We start from the raw sequence: 17,491 nt of genomic DNA, 5'->3' as shown, positions 1-17,491 counted from the left end.
CAGGGTTGTGAATTTGAAGCCCATGTTGGGTGTAGAGATTACTTAAACGTAAAATCTTTAAACACAAAAACAAATTACTGTCTAGAGTGATCCAGGAATGGAATACTGTTACGGAAGATGTAGCAACTGACTTAAAACAGCTCGCAGATAGGGGAAATCTAATGGGAATAGGGCTGCTTTTGCTTAGTGTGTACTTTGAACAGATGTCCAATTGCATAATGGCCCATATAATAGAGGGTTTTTATTTCTGATTAAAACAAGGTAAAATGATCATTTATTTTTCAGGATTTCACTAGAGTACTATTGGGAGAAAGTATCATGGAAGTTCTGCGCCCACAGCTTATAAGACTTGGTGGACGGATTTACAGAAAAAATCCCATCCAAGAACAGACTTATCAACATGAAGAAGAAGATGAAGACTTCTATCAAGGTAATCCTAGTTGCTCTTGGGTCAGATTAGTACAGTGGTCTCTGAATTGTGGAAGCAGTGTTTTGTTCTGTTTCAAAGTGTTCTTTGTGAGCACTGAAATTTGAGATGTTTGGCCTCTACCTAGCTCCATTTGTGTGGATGTCTGAGGGGACTGATTAGTTTCAATTTGATGAGCCATTCTCAGTTGCAGTCTGTAAATCATGTTTCATCTCTGTGCAGAGACAAAAATGTAATAAGGGGTAATTTTAATAAACTCTTAACAGCAGCCATTAATATTCTGTGACAAAATTAATTTCCTTTATCTGTAAAGTTGTGAAGTAGTATATATAAATTGTTGAAATAAATGAAATATGCATTTTATCCAGTGCCCCAAAATGTTAGCTGTTACTACTGTTATGTTGTGATTTTTCTTTTTGTAATCATATAGACATTTCCAAATATGTGACTAATGTAACTTTATTATTACGTAGGGATGATTTTAAGAAGTAAAATAAACAGTTGAGATGGATTATGAATATATATATTTTTAAGTTTACTTCTTTTGAGAGAAAGGGAGAGAGAGAATCCCTCAGTGCCGGGGCCCAATGCAAGGCTCGAACTCACAAACCGTGAGATCGTGACCTGAGCCGAAATCAAGACTTGGATGCTTAACCAGCTGAGGCACCCAGGCGCCCTGATTATGAATACTTCTAAGTCAATTAAATTGGGCTTGGGTTTAATGCATGAATAGGGCCTTTCATGTTCTCTGCTTCCTTTTCCTTTAGGTTTTTAAACTTTTTCATCAGTCCCTAAGCCTTGGGGGTTAGTCTTCCCTTTGGTTTTCCCATTGTTTTCCTTTCGCCTTGGGGACTTGATCTCCTTTATTTGACCCTCCTTTCTCTTTGGCTGGCCTAATGGTGTAAGTTCTCCTGCTATCACTGCTATCTCATTCACTGAAGTAATTTTGTCCTCATACTAAAAACTGCTTACTTGCACATTGTAAGAGGATACTTTATGTTATGTGAATTACATCTCCATAAAAAATAGTAAAAAAGTTTTATCGTGTCTTATCTTTCTGGGAGAAAACAGTTAAATAGTGGTACGTATATACTACTTTAACAGGGTTCTAAGACTGGAAGGTTTAACATAGTCACATGTTTTTTATTTTTCTTCCAAGAGCAGATCAGGAGGAATCTGTCAGAGCAGTGTTCTGCAATGTAAAGTGTTTGTACATGTGTATTTTTTTAAACCTTGAGAGTGGTTGGCAGGTGGGGAGAAGACTTCTCCGCAGAGCAGCAGCTGTGAGTGAGGTGTGATGGTTTCTCTGCAGGCTTCGTGGAGTGTGCAGAAGAGCCCTGTGATGCCTACGAGGTGGTGCAGACCCAGCAAGGTTTCCGGTGTACCGTGAAGGCCCCCAGCCTGCTCTACAAGTGAGTGAGGCCCCCAGCTTCACGGGACATACTGACAGGAAATTCAGCAGGAAGATGACTCTTTTCTACGCTTTTCTGCAGTGCTTGATTACTAATGACAAAACAGTTTAGTGTTTTATATCCTAGAATTTCTAAGGACTGATAATGGATCAGTTTCATCATTCCAAATGTATCACCAAGTCCTGTTACGTTTTGTCTCTTAAATTTGTCTTTTGAATCGACCACTTGTCTCTTTACGGCCACCCTGCCGCATCTTCTGTGAATTACTTCAACCTACTTACTAGGCACATAATTATTGTTCTCCTCCCAGTCAGTTCTTCACATTGAGGGTAGAGGCGTCTTTCTAAAAGGCAAATGTGATTATTACCTCTGCTTATATCTGCCAACATTTTCCATTGAAGGTGGAATTCTCTTCCATTGGAGTGATGGCCAAACTCTTGAACATGACTTGCCAGCCCTGCATTTTCAGTCACAACTCACCACTCTTTTTCTGGTTTTGCACTTAAGCCTAGCTAGTTTTCTTCAGTTCCTGAAGTGTGCAGTGCTCGTTCCTGCCTTAGAGCCTTGACATATGCTGTTCCCTTTGCCTTATACTCTCTCTTCCTTACCTAGTTATATTGTTAAATTCTTCTTTCTAGGGAACCTTGCTTCATCCTTGCTCCAAGGTTCATCCAAGAACCTTGAACCTTCATCCAAGATTCTAGGGAACCTTGCTTTCCACACTGATTACTCTACCATATGTTTTTGTAACACCCTCTACCTTTCCTTTGTAGCACTTTTCAGTTATGTATATTTATTTGCACATTATATGATGTCTTCTCCACAAGATGGGAGACTTCTGGAAGGCAGGACTGTGTCTGTTCGATTAATCTCCGGTGTTTGTCAAAGACTGATGCTTTCTTCAGGGTCATCTTTATGAATTTGCTCAGAAACTTTGTGATCACTTCACTCTGTGCTTACTTAACATGATTGCCCACATTCTGTCTCCACAGTAACATGGTTAGCTTAAGTGGTTAACTGGCTTCTTTTGGACTTACACCTCTGGATATAGGCTGGTTTAGGAAGTGTGTAAATTGTTATTCTGTGTTGTACTAGGTGAATTAGGTCTGTTCAAGCTCCTCTGTGGAGGAGATCTACAAATAGGGAATCCTATTCCCTTTAAGCTCCCAGAGGCAAATCATTTCATTTTCGCCAATCTTGAGAATATTCTGAAACACCTGTTAAGGATGACATTCTTCTCTTGGCATGTGGCCAAATGGGAAACCAAATGCTAAACCTGACAGCTCATTTTCCTTTAAGGTTCCAGTGACATTTTCTTCTAAGAAACAAGATTTTAGAAAGTCATGTTCAGTTTCCTGGTGAAATCAATGTAACTGTTTTCCTTAATGTGTGTGTGTATTTGCCACCACTTAGGTGTGTAAAAATTCCTTAAATGTTTGATTCCAACTTGATCTTTTGAATTCTATATATTCTAAGTATTCATTATGTTCTAGGTGACTTGCATGTTAGATTAGTTATTAGTTCTGCTCAATTGTAACTAATAGACAGTATTTATTAGGAAGATTTTTTTTCTTATTAATAATCTCTTTAGGCTTATTTGGATCAAGGAATAAATTTCTTGACCAAATTAATTTATAATGATATCTTAATAGTAGTAACACCTGTCCATGGACTAGATGTAATTCTTTAGTTCTCTGTGTCAGGTACACATTAGAGTCACCTGGAGAGCTTTTAAAACTCTCTATACTTGGGTGTACCGCAGACCAATTAAACAGAGTCTCTGGGAGCTGGATTCAGGCATCATTGGTTTTTGAAGCCCCCCAGGTGATTCCAGGGCGTAGCCAAGATTGAGAACCACTTGATCTGGTTGGATTTTCTACCTTAAGGAGTCACCTTTTCACTGTGTATCTTTTTTTTTTTTTTAATTTTTTTAATGTTTTATTTTTGAGGCAGAAAGTGACAGAGCATGAGCAGAGGAGGGGCAGAGAGAGAGAGAGAGGAAGACACAGAATCTGAAGCAGGCTCCAGGCTCTGACCTGTCAGCACAGAACCCAACGCGTGGCTCGAACTCACAAACCACTAGATCATGACCTGAGCCGAAGTCGGACACTTAACCGACTGAGCCACCCAGGCGCCCCTTCACCGTGTATCTTTTATTGTAGTGAATGTTTTAGATTCCTCATGTAAACCTTTTTTGAACCTGGCAGTAGTCTTAATTGGAAGGATGCCATTTGGGGAAAGCATAGAATATACCGAGCTATGTACCAGTCACTGGGAAGCCCTTTTATATATGATCACGTTTAAGCCTTACACCAACTTTGTTGTACTTAGGTATTATTCATTCCATTTTTCTAAGTGAGGAAGTAGGCTTAGAGTGGTTAGATGACTTGCCCAGGATTTGAGTCTAAAACTTCTTTAACCTCAACTACTTCCTCTCTAAAATGCCTAGGCTATTAATAATACTTTGAGCCAGCTACTTTTTGTGTTTTTTAAAAATATTTTTATTTTTAATTTTTATTTATTTTTACTTTTTAAATTTAAATTTTAGTTAACATACAGTGTAATATTGGTTTCAGGAGTAGAATTCAGTGACTCATAACTTTATACAATACCCAGTGCTCCCAGCATCCATCTAGCCCATCTCCCACCCACTTCCCTCCATCAACCCTCAGTTCTCTATCCTTGGGAGTCTCTTATGGTTTATTTCCCTCTCGTCTCTTCCTCCCTCCTTCCCATGTGTTCATCTGTTTTGTTTCTTAAATTCCACATATGAGTGAAATCATATGGTATTTGTCTTTCTCTGACTGACTTATTTAACTTAGCATAATGCATTCTAGTTCCATGCACATCATTGCAAATGGCAACATTTCATTCTTTATGATGGCTGAGTACTATTCCATTGTGTGTGTGTGTGTGTGTGTGTGTGTACACACCACATCTTCTTTATTCATCAGTCAGTGGACATTTGGGCTTTCTCCATAATTTGGCTATTGTTGATAATGCTGCTATAAACATTGAGGTGCATGTACCCCTTTGAATGTGTTTTTGTATCCTTTCAGTAAATACCTAATAGTGTAGTTGCTGGATTATAGGGTAGTTCTATTTTTAGTTTTTTGAGGAACCTCCATACTGTTCTGCAGAGTGGCTGCACCAGTTTGCATTCCCACCAACAGTGCTGGACAGTTCCCCTTTCTCCACATCCTTGCTAACACCTGTTGTTTCTTGTGTTTTTAATTTTAGCCATTCTGACAGGTGTGAGGTGAGATAGCTCATTGTGGTTTTGATTTGTATTTGCCTGATGATGAGTGATGTTGAGCATCTTTTTGTGTGTCTGTTAACCCTAAAGATTTTATTTATTTATTTATTTTTTTAACATTTATTTCTGAGAGAGAGAGAGAGAGAGAGAGAGACAGAGCACAAGTGGGGGAGGAGCAGAGAGAGAGAGGGAGACAGAGAATCCGAAACAGGCTCCAGGCTCTGAGTGGTCAGCACAGAGCCCGACACGGGGCTCGAACTCACAAACCATGAGATCATGACCTGAGCCAAAGCCGGACGCTCAACCAACTGAGCCACCCAGGCATCCCGTTAAAGATTTTATTTTTAAATAATGTCTACGCCCAACATGAGGCTCAAGTTCACAACCCCGAGATTAAGAGTTGCATGCTCCACCCACTGAGCCAGCCAGGTGCCCTAAGCCAGCTACTCGTTAATAGGCTTCTCTACTAGCCACATGCTAACAACAGTAGCCTGGTTGAAAGTACCCTTATTGGGGATCCTGGGTGGCTCAGTCTGTTGAGTATCTGACTCTTGATTTTGGCTCAGGTCATCATCCTGGGGTTGTGAGGTTGAGCCCCAGGTTGAGCTCTGCACTGAGCATGGAGCCTGCTTAAGATTCTCTCTCTCTCTCTCTCTCTCTCTCTCTCTCTCTCTCTTCCCCTCCCTCTCTTCCCCTCTGTCCCTCTCCCCTGCTCCCACACACGTGCTCTCTCTCTCTCTGTCATTAAAAAAAAAAGGTAAGTACCCCTTATTGATAAGGCATGGAAAGACTAAAGCCTGACAGAGTTGGTGGAATAGACTCTCTAGCCCAACACAGACAAACCACTGGAGAATTGTGTTTCAATCCTCTTCTAAACATTTGTTTTTTAAACCAGCTTACTACAGTGCATCTTAAGGGAGATAATTGGGCTGGTTATTCCATTTAAAAACAAATGCACAGTCTTAGACCTAGTCACTCATGTGGTTGGGTACTGTAACTGAAGTCATAGAAGGTGAAATATTGTTGATGATGGGAAGTTTTTTTCTCTTTATGGTCCTGTCTTTGCATCTTCAGTGCTTTATAGACTCTGAAACTTTTCTCCAGGGATCCAGTAGTCTCTTTACTTTAACACATCTAATTACTCTGGGTTCCAGAAGATAACCTTGGATTGTCAGAACTATTTATTCTAGGAGGCCCAGGCAAGTAATGTAAGCGAGTCAATAGATAGTGGAATTGGAGTAGATGAAACAGAGTAGGGAGTGATGGGGATTGTGATAAGCTCATGTTCCATTTTTAGGGACTAGAGTAAGCTCCAGTCTATTGCCATGAGTTGTCAGATCTTCTAATTTTTCTAAAGAACCTGGAAATCTATATTTTTAGGTTAAATTTCCCCATTTTTAGGTGAAATCTCCTGAACAAAACGTGTATTGCTGAATTCAGCCTGAGGGTTACATATTTATTCTTTTTGCTTTTGAAGCTGTTCTGAATAATCTGTCCTGAATGGTGGACCCTTCTCTTTGCCAAGCTCTTTACCTTTATTTCATTTTATTATTACTTAATATTTATTTTGAGAGAGAGAGAGAGCGCAAGCGCGAGCACGCGCACATGCATGCATGAGCAGGTAAGGGGTAGAGAGAGAGGGAGAGGAAGAATTCTAAGCAGGTTCTGTGCTGTCAGTGCACAGCCCAATGTGGGGCTTGATCTCATGAAGTATGAGATCATAACCTGAGCTGAAATCCAGAATCGGACGCTTAACTTACTGAGACACCCCTGTGCCCCAACCCTTATTTTATTAAGGATAATTCTTGCAGGATGAACTCATAATATAGTTAATTTGCTCTCGAAAGGACGTTTTCCCTAAACTGTAGACCCACTGGTTGCTGGGAGTGCCTTTTGAGACTATGCCAGCTTTCTTTTTACTGAATTGCAGACCCAGATTTTGAATCTAACTTTGAAGAGCAAATAGGTGTTGGGTGTGGTTATTTTGTTTATATGTTGAACTGACTCTAGGGCATTATTTTGCCAATTGGTGTATTGCAGCACATTATATAAAGCTATATGACTTGTAATTTCCTCTACAAATATTGAGCCTTTACTGATGCACTTTTCTATAAGGGAGTATCTCTGGCTACATATGATTTAAATATGTAATTTTTTATTCTGATGCATTTGACTTACTATCCTTCCATTAATTAAATTTTCTCTATATTATAGGCATATAGTTGGAAAGAGAGGGGACACTAGGAAGAAACTAGAAGTGGAAACCAAAACTTCTATTAGCATTCCTAAGCCTGGACAAGAAGGAGAAATTGGTGAGACTTGGTATATGTGTGATATTTGCAATCACTTTTGCATGTGTATGGAATACTGTGAACCCAACAGAGGTGTTTAGTGACTATATTCTTTGTGTGTGTGTGTGTGTGTGTGTGTGTGTGTGTCTCCATGGGCAGAATTGAATAGTGACTGTATTCTTTATGGGGTTCTTTGGCCTTTTTATGATACATTAATTGGGCTTTTTATAAATAATCAGTATCAGTCTCCCGATGAGGGAAGATGTAGTTATACACCTTTATCTTGATTGAGTACCTGGGCCTTCACTTTATACTTTACCATGCACTGATGTTATAAAGCTTCCAGATTTTGTTGTGTAATAGGAGAATTCTTCTATGCTTTCCTAGCTTGAAATGGAGTTTGTGAATTGTTTAAAGTTAGAATTCGAGGAAAACCAGTGAGGTCAGCAAATCTGAAATCAAGTTCAGCCCTTTTCAAAGGTGTTGTCTTGTTTTTACCTTGCTTTGTAGACTGGGAAGGATATTATAAAAGCAATGATTAAAATAACAACCTGATTCAAGTAACTGCTCAAGTGAGGAAAAATAGTTGAGTATAAATCAAGTCAGAAAGTGTCTGCACTAAGGAGACATCACAATCCCAGACTTTAGCCTCTACTACAAAGCTGTAATCATGAAGACAGCATGGTATTGGCATAAAAACAGACACATAGACCAATGGAATAGAATAGAAACCCCAGAACTAGACCCACAAACGTATGGCCAACTAATCTTTGACAAAGCAGGAAAGAACATCCAATGGAAAAAAGACAGTCTCTTTAACAAATGGTGCTGGGAGAATTGGACAGCAACATGCGGAAGGTTGAAACTAGACCACTTTCTCACACCATTCACAAAAATAAACTCAAAATGGATAAAGGACCTGAATGTGAGACAGGAAACCATCAAAACCTTAGAGGAGAAAGCAGGAAAAGACCTCTCTGACCTCAGCCGTAGCAATCTCTTACTCGGCACATCCCCAAAGGCAAGGGAATTAAAAGCAAAAGTGAATTACTGGGACCTTATGAAGATAAAAAGCTTCTGCACAGCAAAGGAAACAACCAACAAAACTAAAAGGCAGCCAACGGAATGGGAAAAGATATTTGCAAATGACATATCGGACAAAGGGCCAGTATCCAAAATCTATAAAGAGCTCACCAAACTCCACACCCGAAAAACAAATAACCCAGTGAAGAAATGGGCAGAAAACATGAATAGACACTTCTCTAAAGAAGACATCCGGATGGCCAACAGGCACATGAAAAGATGTTCAACGTCGCTCCTTATCAGGGAAATACAAATCAAAACCACACTCAGATACCACCTCACGCCAGTCAGAGTGGCCAAAATGAAGAAATCAGGAGACTATAGATGCTGGAGAGGATGTGGAGAAACGGGAACCCTCTTGCACTGTTGGTGGGAATGCAAATTGGTGCAGCCACTCTGGAAAGCAGTGTGGAGGTTCCTCAGAAAATTAAAAATAGACCTACCCTATGACCCAGCAATAGCACTGCTAGGAATTTATCCAAGGGATACAGGAGTACTGATGCATAGGGGCACTTGTACCCCAATGTTTATAGCAGCACTCTCAACAATAGCCAAATTATGGAAAGAGCCTAAATGTCCATCAACTGATGAATGGATAAAGAAATTGTGGTTTATATACACAATGGAATACTACGTGGCAATGAGAAAGAATGAAATATGGCCTTTTGTAGCAACGTGGATGGAACTGGAGAGTGTGATGCTAAGTGAAATAAGCCATTCAGAGAAAGACAGATACCATATGGTTTCACTCTTATGTGGATCCTGAGAAACGTAACAGAAACCCATGGGGGACGGGAAGGGAAAAAAAAAAAAAAAAGAAAGTGTCTGCACTAAGCATCAGTGTGAACCAAGGGCACAGGCTTGTGTGGTAAAATGGCTTTGAGTGAAGGGCACTCACTGTAGGGACAACATTTTACAAAACTCATTCCAAAATGATAGGACTTTTTCAAAGTCCAATAAGCATAGCAGCCACCAATAATGCATCTTTTATAAATACCCATGGGTTTTATTAAGTCTTAGGAGAAAAAAATTACTAGTCTTCTCATTTTGTAAGCATAATCATCATGACAGATAAGATGCAGTTGACTGTAGAGCTGTGCTGTCCAGAAGGACTTTCTGCAATGATGGGAATGTTCTATACCTGCATTGTCCGGTACGGGAGCCACTAGCATGTGTGACTTTGAGTGCTTGAGATGTGGCTGGTATGACTGAGGAACTGAATTTTTAACTTCATTTAATTCTAATTCATTTAACTTTTAATTTAACTGGGTGCATGTGGGCTCCTGTATCGGACAGCAGAATGCTAGAGTTTTTCTCAGTCCTTTGGTAACATCAGCAGGTGTTAACATAGGAACTCTAATGACATTTTTGAAGAACTTTCATTAAAATAAATATTCAGCTCATTAGAATTACAGATGGAAAAATCCAGGTCTTTCCTTAAGTATTAAAGTTCAAGCTGCAAATACTGAAGTAATTTTATAATTGCAGTAAAGTTTATTTCTTTAAAAAAATTTTTTTTAATGTTTATTTTTAAGAGAGAAAGAGAGAGAGTGAGCAGGATGACTGGGGGAAGGGCAGAGAGAGAAGGAGACACAGAATTCAAAGCAGGCTCTGGGCTCTGAGCTGTCAGCACAGAGCCTGATGCAGGGCTCAAACCCACCAACTGTGAGATCATGACCTGAGCTAAAGTCAGATGCTTAACCAACTGAGCCACTCAGGCGCCCCAAGGTTATTTCTTTTTTTTTTTTTTTTTTTTTTTAATTTTTTTTTTTTTCAACGTTTATTTTATTTTTGGGACAGAGAGAGACAGAGCATGAACGGGGGAGGGACAGAGAGAGAGGGAGACACAGAATCGGAAACAGGCTCCAGGCTCCGAGCCATCAGCCCAGAGCCCGACGCGGGGCTCGAACTCACGGACCGTGATATCGTGACCTGGCTGAAGTCGGACGCTTTAACCGACTGCGCCACCCAGGCGCCCCCCAAGGTTATTTCTTTATCTGTTTTTTTTTTTTTCCTGATTGTAGATTAATACAGGCTTTCAAAAGAACAAAAGCTTATAGAAATTATATATATGTATAAAGGGAAATGTTTTAAAAAAAGTATAAAAGGAAATGTCTTGTAATATGAACCTCAGACATAATCACTGTTAACAGTTGAATATATTCCTCATTTTTTCTATCTGTATAGTAGCTATAACAACTTTTATTGCAGTAAAAATTATAACATGGTATAAATGTGGAGTTCTTAGGCATTTTAATATGCTGGAGTCATTCCAAAACTTATCCAGAAAAGGGTAGGCAGGTTGTAAAGATTCCATTTTGACTTAGAAAGCACAAATATTTCAGTGTGGAAACCCGTGTGTCTAATCGTTAAAAGTAAGAATTTAGTGGAACTAATTTAATTGGAAAACGAGGATAAACTGGTTATTGGTCTTGTAGGGAAGTATAGTATACAGAAAAATCAAATTTATTGGTTAGAGTAAATTGAGTCGTAATGTGAGACTAAGACAGGTTGCACTGGTGTGGTATTTGCTTTCGTTTATTCATTTTCTTTTGCCTCTCCTAAAACTAGAGAGGCTAAAGAAGGGAATGATCTAGTAGGTTTTAATTTGTCCTCTTGGCAAGGATCTGGTCGTCTAGGCTGTTTTGAAGTCTCAGGATATCAGAAGATGCTTCTTTTCTTTTTTTTTTTTAAATGTTTATTTTTGGGACACCTGGGTGGCTCAGTTGGTTTAGCATCCGACTTAGGCTCAGGTCATGATCTTGCTTCTTGTGAGTTCGAGCCCCGCATTGGGCTCTGTACTGACAGCTCGGAGCCTGGAGCCTGTTTTGGATTCTGTCTTCATTTCTCTGCCCATTCCCTACTCATGCTCTGTCTCTCTCTCTCTCTCTCTCTTTCAAATGATTTACATTATATTAAAAAAAAAAAGTGTTTATTTTTGGGAGAGACAGAGACTGAGCATGAGCCGGGGAGGGCAGAGAGAGAGGGAGACACAGAATCTGAAGCAGGCTCCCAGCTCTGAGCTATCAGCACAGAGCCCAATGTGGGTCTCAAACTCATGAACCATGAGATCATGACCTGAGCTAAAGGCGGACGCTTAACCGACTGAACCACCCAGGTGCTCCTCAGAAAATGCTTTTAAAATGATACTGTCAGGGCACCTGGGTGGCTCAGTTGGTTGAGCATCCAACTCTTGATGTTGATTTTGGCCCAGGTCATCCCAGGGTCATGGGATTGAGCCCTGTGTCGGGCTCCATGCTGAGTGTAGAGGCTGCTTAAGATTCTCCTTCTCCCCCTGCCCCTTTCCCCCGCTCAAACGCGTTCTCTTCTCTCTCTAAAATAAAAAAATAAAATTATATTGTCATTGTTTAGAGAATTGGTTTTTAAAAGTTTAATGTCTGGTTCCTGAATGGCTCAGTCAGTTAAGTGTCTGACTTGATTTTGGCTCAGGTCGTAATTTCAGTTTCATGAGATCTGCACTGACATCCCAGATCCTGCTTGAGATTTTCCCTCTCTTTCTGCCCCTCCTCTGCTCGCATTCTCTCTGTCTTTCTCAGAAATAAATAATAAATAACTTAAAAAAAAAAGTTTAACGTCAATGCCTTTAATTCTCTTTTTCCTCTGTATCCCATGTTGTAGTCACTAGACCAGCTGAATTTTGGTCTTCTCAGATATTAGTGTTTGTAGAATATTTCTAACCTCATCATATTTGATCTTTAGTCAATTATTTGATCAGTTTTGAGGCATTTTGGGAAGTCACTCTGAGCACCTTTCAGTGCCCTTTTCATTTTATTGTGTTACAAAAATGAAAGCATCTCATTGGTCTGTCTTTTTTTTTTTTTTAATGTTTACTTATTTTTGAGAGAGAGAATAAGTTGGGGAGGGGCAGAGAGAGACAGTGGGGGACAGAGGATCCAATGCAGGCTCTGTGCTGACACCAGAGAGCCCTACACAGGGCTCGAACTCATGAACTCACATCATGACCTGAGCCGAAGTCAGACACTTAACTGACTGAGCTACCCAGGTACCCTGGTCTTACTTCCTACCAAACCACCTTTTTTTTTTTTTTTTTAAGTTTTTAAATTTATTTTGAGAAAGACCATGCGTGAGCAGAGTAGGAGCAGAGGGAGTGGGAGAGAGAGAATCTCAAGCAGGCTCCACGCTTAGCACTGAGCCCAAGATGGAGATAGTGAGATCATGACCTGAGCTGATATCAAGAGTTGGGCACTTCACCGACTGAGGCACCCAGGTGCCCCCTAAACCACCTTCTTAATAAAAAAGAATAGATTTAACATTTTGTACTAGATGTTTACAGAAATAAAACATAAAGACGAGTTTTAAGCTTCCTTTCCTTCTCCTTTTCCTTTTAATTTCTCACCAAATTTTTGGTCTCTGGCAGAGGTAATTTCTACTCTCCTTTAATTTTGTCTCTGTTTGCCTTTGAACCTCCTTTATCAGCATTTCTGTAGCACAACATTTGAGTATCTACCACGCATAGATAGATAGATAGATCCCTTCACTGAGCATTTGAGTCTTTTGGATTCTCCAAGTATTCTGTCTGATAATATAAATAATGTCATTAGAAAACACTGTATCTCTACTTATGTTTTTTGGCTATTACTCCTGTCAGTTTTTTCCTTCGGCAAATGGTTCTCATGCTGTTAATCCATTCATTCATAATCTACCTCTTTTCCTGGATATTTCTATCTTGTTTCTTTGTAATAAAATGGCTGTGATACTTTCATTCTTAGAAAAGGTTGTTTTTATTGAAAATTTCAAGTGCTCTAACAGAGAGTGTTAGGATAAATACATGGAATTATCTCTTTGCCTTCTGCAGTTGCTTGGAAGGACAAGCTTTGCGGTCTTTAAAGCACATAGCCCATTTTGCTGCTGTTACAGTTAATACCTTAATATTTTATATAATATTCAGAAGTCTGTCTTTAACCATTTTAATAAATAGTCTGTTGAGGGGCACCTAGGTGGCTCAGTTGGTTAACCTTTGGACTTTGGCTCAGGTCATGATCTCACAGTTCACGAGTCCAAGCCCTGCATCAGGTGAGCTTGAGCCCTGCTTTGGGCTAGCATGAGCCCCACTTCGGATGAACCCTGCTTCAAGTGAGCATGAGCCCTGCATTGGGTGAGCCCCACTTCTCTCTCTCTCTACCTCTCTGACCCTGGTGGGATTCTCTCTTTCTCTCTCTGCCCTTGCTCACTTGCGCCCTCTCTTTCTCAAAAAATAGTCTGTTAAAATGCCAATCTTGTTCTTTGTTTTTATCTTTTGCACCTTTCCTTAGTTGCTGTTTTGAACCACGCCCTGCCAGTTCTACAACCTAGAGATTTAATCTCTGCTTGCACAGAGATTGTATTGTCCCTAAATGATTTTCCTTCTTTGCAGACAGTGGTCTGTGCTTTGTGGCTCCCCCACCAACTTTCATTTATACATAAAGACATAGTCTAGATCAAAGAAGGCCGGATTATACCAAAACATGGGCATGTGGTATATAATGTAGATAAAGATAAAGATTTTACTTTAATTTTCTGTTTTCATACCTTTTTTTTAAGTTTATTTATTTATTTTGAGAGAGAGAGAGAGAGAGAGCGAGTGAGCTGGGGAGGGGCAGAGGGAGAGGAAGAGAGAAAATCATAAGCAGGCTCCACACTGTCAGCACAGAGCCTGATGCGGGGCTCGATCTCATGAGCCATGAGATCACAACCTGAGCCAAAATCCAGAGTTGGACACTTAACCGGTTGAGCTACTCAGGTACCCCCTGTTTTCAGACATATATGATAGGATTATATATATGTAGTAGACTCCTTTGGCCTTTCACTGTAGTGAATGTCTAATAATTATTTCCACAGTATTTTTTTTAAATTGAGATAAAATTCACATGACAGAAAATTCCAGTTTTTGCTCTTAATTTTTTATATTGTTATTTAAATTTCTATGTGATGTATTCATACTTTTTTAAAATTGTGGTTAAAATATACACAACATAAAGTTTACCATTTTGACCATTTTTTTTTTTACATAAACTCTACACCTAACGTGGGACTTGAACTTATGACCCCGAGATCAGGAGCTCCATGCTGTACTGACTGAGCCAGCCAGCCCCCACTCCTGCCTTTGATAATTTTAGAGTGTTGAATACACTGACATTTAGTGCATTTACAGTGTTGTATAACCATCACCATTATCTAGTTTCAGAACATTTTTATCATCCCATGCCCTCTAAGCAATTGCTCCCCGCTCCTCTCTACCTCCAGTCCTTGGCTGCCACTAATCTGCTTTCTGTCCCTCTGCATTTGTCTCTTCTGGCTATTTCTTATCAATGGAAACATATAGTGACATTTTGTATCTGGGGTCTTCCACTTAGTGTAATGTTTTCAAGGTTCATTTATAATTTTGCATGTATCTGTACTTCATTCTCTTTTCTATGGCTGAATTATATTCCATTATATGGAGATAGGACATTTTGTTTATCCATTTATCAGTTAATGGACACCTCCATTGTTTCCACTTTTTGGTATTGTGAATAGAGCTGCTCTGAACATTTGTATACAAGTGGTTTTGAACACCTGTTTTTTTTTAAATGTTTTTTCTGGTTTTTTTCTTCTTGTATTTCATATTATTATTTTTAAAAATCTGTTCTTTTTTTTTTTTTTAAAGTAAACCGTACCCGCAATGTGGGGCTCCAAGTCATGACCCCAAGATCAAGAGTCGCATGCTCTATTGACTGAGTCAACCAGGCACCTCTTGTTTTTACTTCTTTTGGGTTTCTATTTAAGAGTGGAATTGCTCATCATATGGTAATTCTCTTTTAACTTTTTTAAAAAAATGTTTATTTTTGGGGCGCCTGGGTGGCGCAGTCGGTTAAGCGTCCGACTTCAGCCAGGTCACGATCTCGCGGTCCGTGAGTTCGAGCCCCGCGTCAGGCTCTGGGCTGATGGCTCAGAGCCTGGAGCCTGTTTCCGATTCTGTGTCTCCCTCTCTCTCTGCCCCTCCCCCGTTCATGCTCTGTCTCTCTCTGTCCCAAAAATAAATAAAAAACGTTGGGAAAAAAATTAAAAAAAAAAAAAATGTTTATTTTTGAGAGAGAGACAGAGCATGAGTCGGGGAGGAGCAGAGAGAGGAGACACATAATACGAAGCAGGCTCCGGGCTCCAGGCTCCAGGCTCCAGGCTCCAGGCTCCAGGCTCCGAGCTGTCAGCACAGAGCTGGATGCAGGGCTTGAACCCACAAGCCGTGAGATCATGACCTGAGTTGAAGTCAGATGCTTAACCAACTGAGCCACCTAGGTGTCCCTCTTTTGAACTTTTTAAAGAACTGCCGTACTCTTCTGTAGCTGTTGCACCATTTTACATTCTCACCGCAAGATATAAGGGTTGGCTGTGTAGCTTTTTAAACTCGTATTCCTACTTCATCAGGTGGTCTTAAGGATACTCTGTTTTTGTTTCTATTTTTACTTTTTCTTTTAGAGAGAAAGAGAGTGTGAACAGGGGAGAGGGGCAGAGGGAGAGAGAGAATCTGAAGCAGGCTCTATGCAATGTGAAGCCAATATGGGGCTCAATCCCACTCCCTAGGATCATGACCAGAGCCAAAATCAAGAGTTAGATGTTCAACTGTCTGAGCTACCCAGGCGCCCCAGGATATTCTGTTTTTAAATTTTTTTTAAGGTTTATTTATTTTTGAGAGAGAGAGACAGAATGTGAGCAGGGGAGGGGCAGAGAGAGAGGGAGACATAGAATCTGAAGCAGGCTCCAGGCTCTGAGCTGTCAGCACAAAGCCCGACACAGGGCTAGAGCTCGTGAACTGCGAGATCATGACCTGAGCGGAAGTTGGACGCCCAAGCAATTGAGCCACCCAGACATTGCTTTGTTTTTAAACCTCATTCTGCTTAGATTGAATTCATTGGTAACTTTCTTACCCTTGATACTGTCCCTTGTTCATAAATTATGTGCACATTCAGGTCTTTTTTAGCTCTCCAGAGATGATAGTATCAAGGTCACTTATTTTACAAGCATCTGATGGTCATGTTAAACATCCTTCCTTTTTTTTTTTTTGCTTGCAGTAATCACTGGACAGCATCGGAGTGGTGTTATTTCAGCCCGAACTCGGATCGATGTTCTTTTGCTCACTTTTAGAAGAAAGCAGCCCTTCACTCACTTCCTTGCCTTTTTCCTCAATGAAGTTGAGGTTCAGGAGCGATTCCTGAAGTTCCAAGAGGAAGTACTGGAGAAGTGCTCCATGGTAAGCAGCAAACAAAACAAAACAAAAAGTTAAAAAGAAAGGGTGCAAAGATCGTTCATAATTCAAGCAGTAGAAAGGTATAAATTTCTTCTCCCACCAAAAAAGGTAACCATTTCTGATTTCTTTTGATTCTGAACTGAAAAAAAGATATAGACATATCAGCACATAAGCCTCTGTGTGTTACTGAACTATTCTTTAAAAATTTCAAGACATAAAAGGATCATTCTAAAATATATACTGTTCTGCACCTTGTGTATGGAAATATTAATGAAGTACCATTATCTGTAGATCTTCTGCCCTGGGTGGTAATGGCTTATTTGGGGTTAGTAACTAGAAGAAATTTGCATATAGAATTGTCCTCTTATATAACAGTGAAATGCTTGTGACCAGGATAAGAGCAGATAATCTAGATTAGAAAACAAATTTTAAACTTCCTTTTGGATATAATTTTGGGCAATTTAAAGAAACATTGGTTTAAAAAAACTTACGAACATTAATAAATGTTTTTTTTCTTTTTTTTTAATAATACATGTTTTTTATAGAAAGTTTAGAAAATAAAGAAAAGATGAATAAAGTGTCACCCATAATCTCACCACTGAGAGATAATATTGTGGCACAAAAACAAATGTTTAAAAATTAGAATTTGGTTTGTGTATGATTTTATATCCTGCTTTCTTTGCAATTTTGCGTTATACCATTATCATTGTTTTGTCATTGAACAAAAACCTTTACTTTTGCTTTGGAGACAGGAAGGAAATTCTAGCAGTGATGACT

At 39.6% G+C, this 17,491-nt stretch overlaps 1 protein-coding gene across 7 annotated transcripts in view; it reads left to right on the top strand.

Moving 5' to 3' along the window:
* The window catches only part of ASCC1 (activating signal cointegrator 1 complex subunit 1), a 138,500-nt gene that overhangs the window by 29,264 nt on the left and 91,745 nt on the right, over positions 1 to 17,491 (top strand). For all 7 annotated transcript variants that reach the window (XM_019444479.2, XM_053888566.1, XM_019444476.2 and 4 more), the window contains 4 exons: positions 286 to 430; positions 1,740 to 1,839; positions 7,310 to 7,407; positions 16,539 to 16,717. In XM_019444479.2, the coding sequence (XP_019300024.1) occupies positions 319 to 430; positions 1,740 to 1,839; positions 7,310 to 7,407; positions 16,539 to 16,717 (489 nt within the window). In that variant the 5' untranslated portion in view covers positions 286 to 318. The remainder of the gene's footprint in view (positions 1 to 285; positions 431 to 1,739; positions 1,840 to 7,309; positions 7,408 to 16,538; positions 16,718 to 17,491) is intronic.

This window comes from Panthera pardus, unplaced genomic scaffold, assembly GCF_024362965.1.
Source record: "Panthera pardus isolate Hobbes unplaced genomic scaffold, ASM2436296v1 HiC_scaffold_22, whole genome shotgun sequence".
Classification (NCBI taxonomy): domain Eukaryota; kingdom Metazoa; phylum Chordata; class Mammalia; order Carnivora; family Felidae; genus Panthera; species Panthera pardus.
This window is presented reverse-complemented; position numbering and strand designations above follow the sequence as displayed.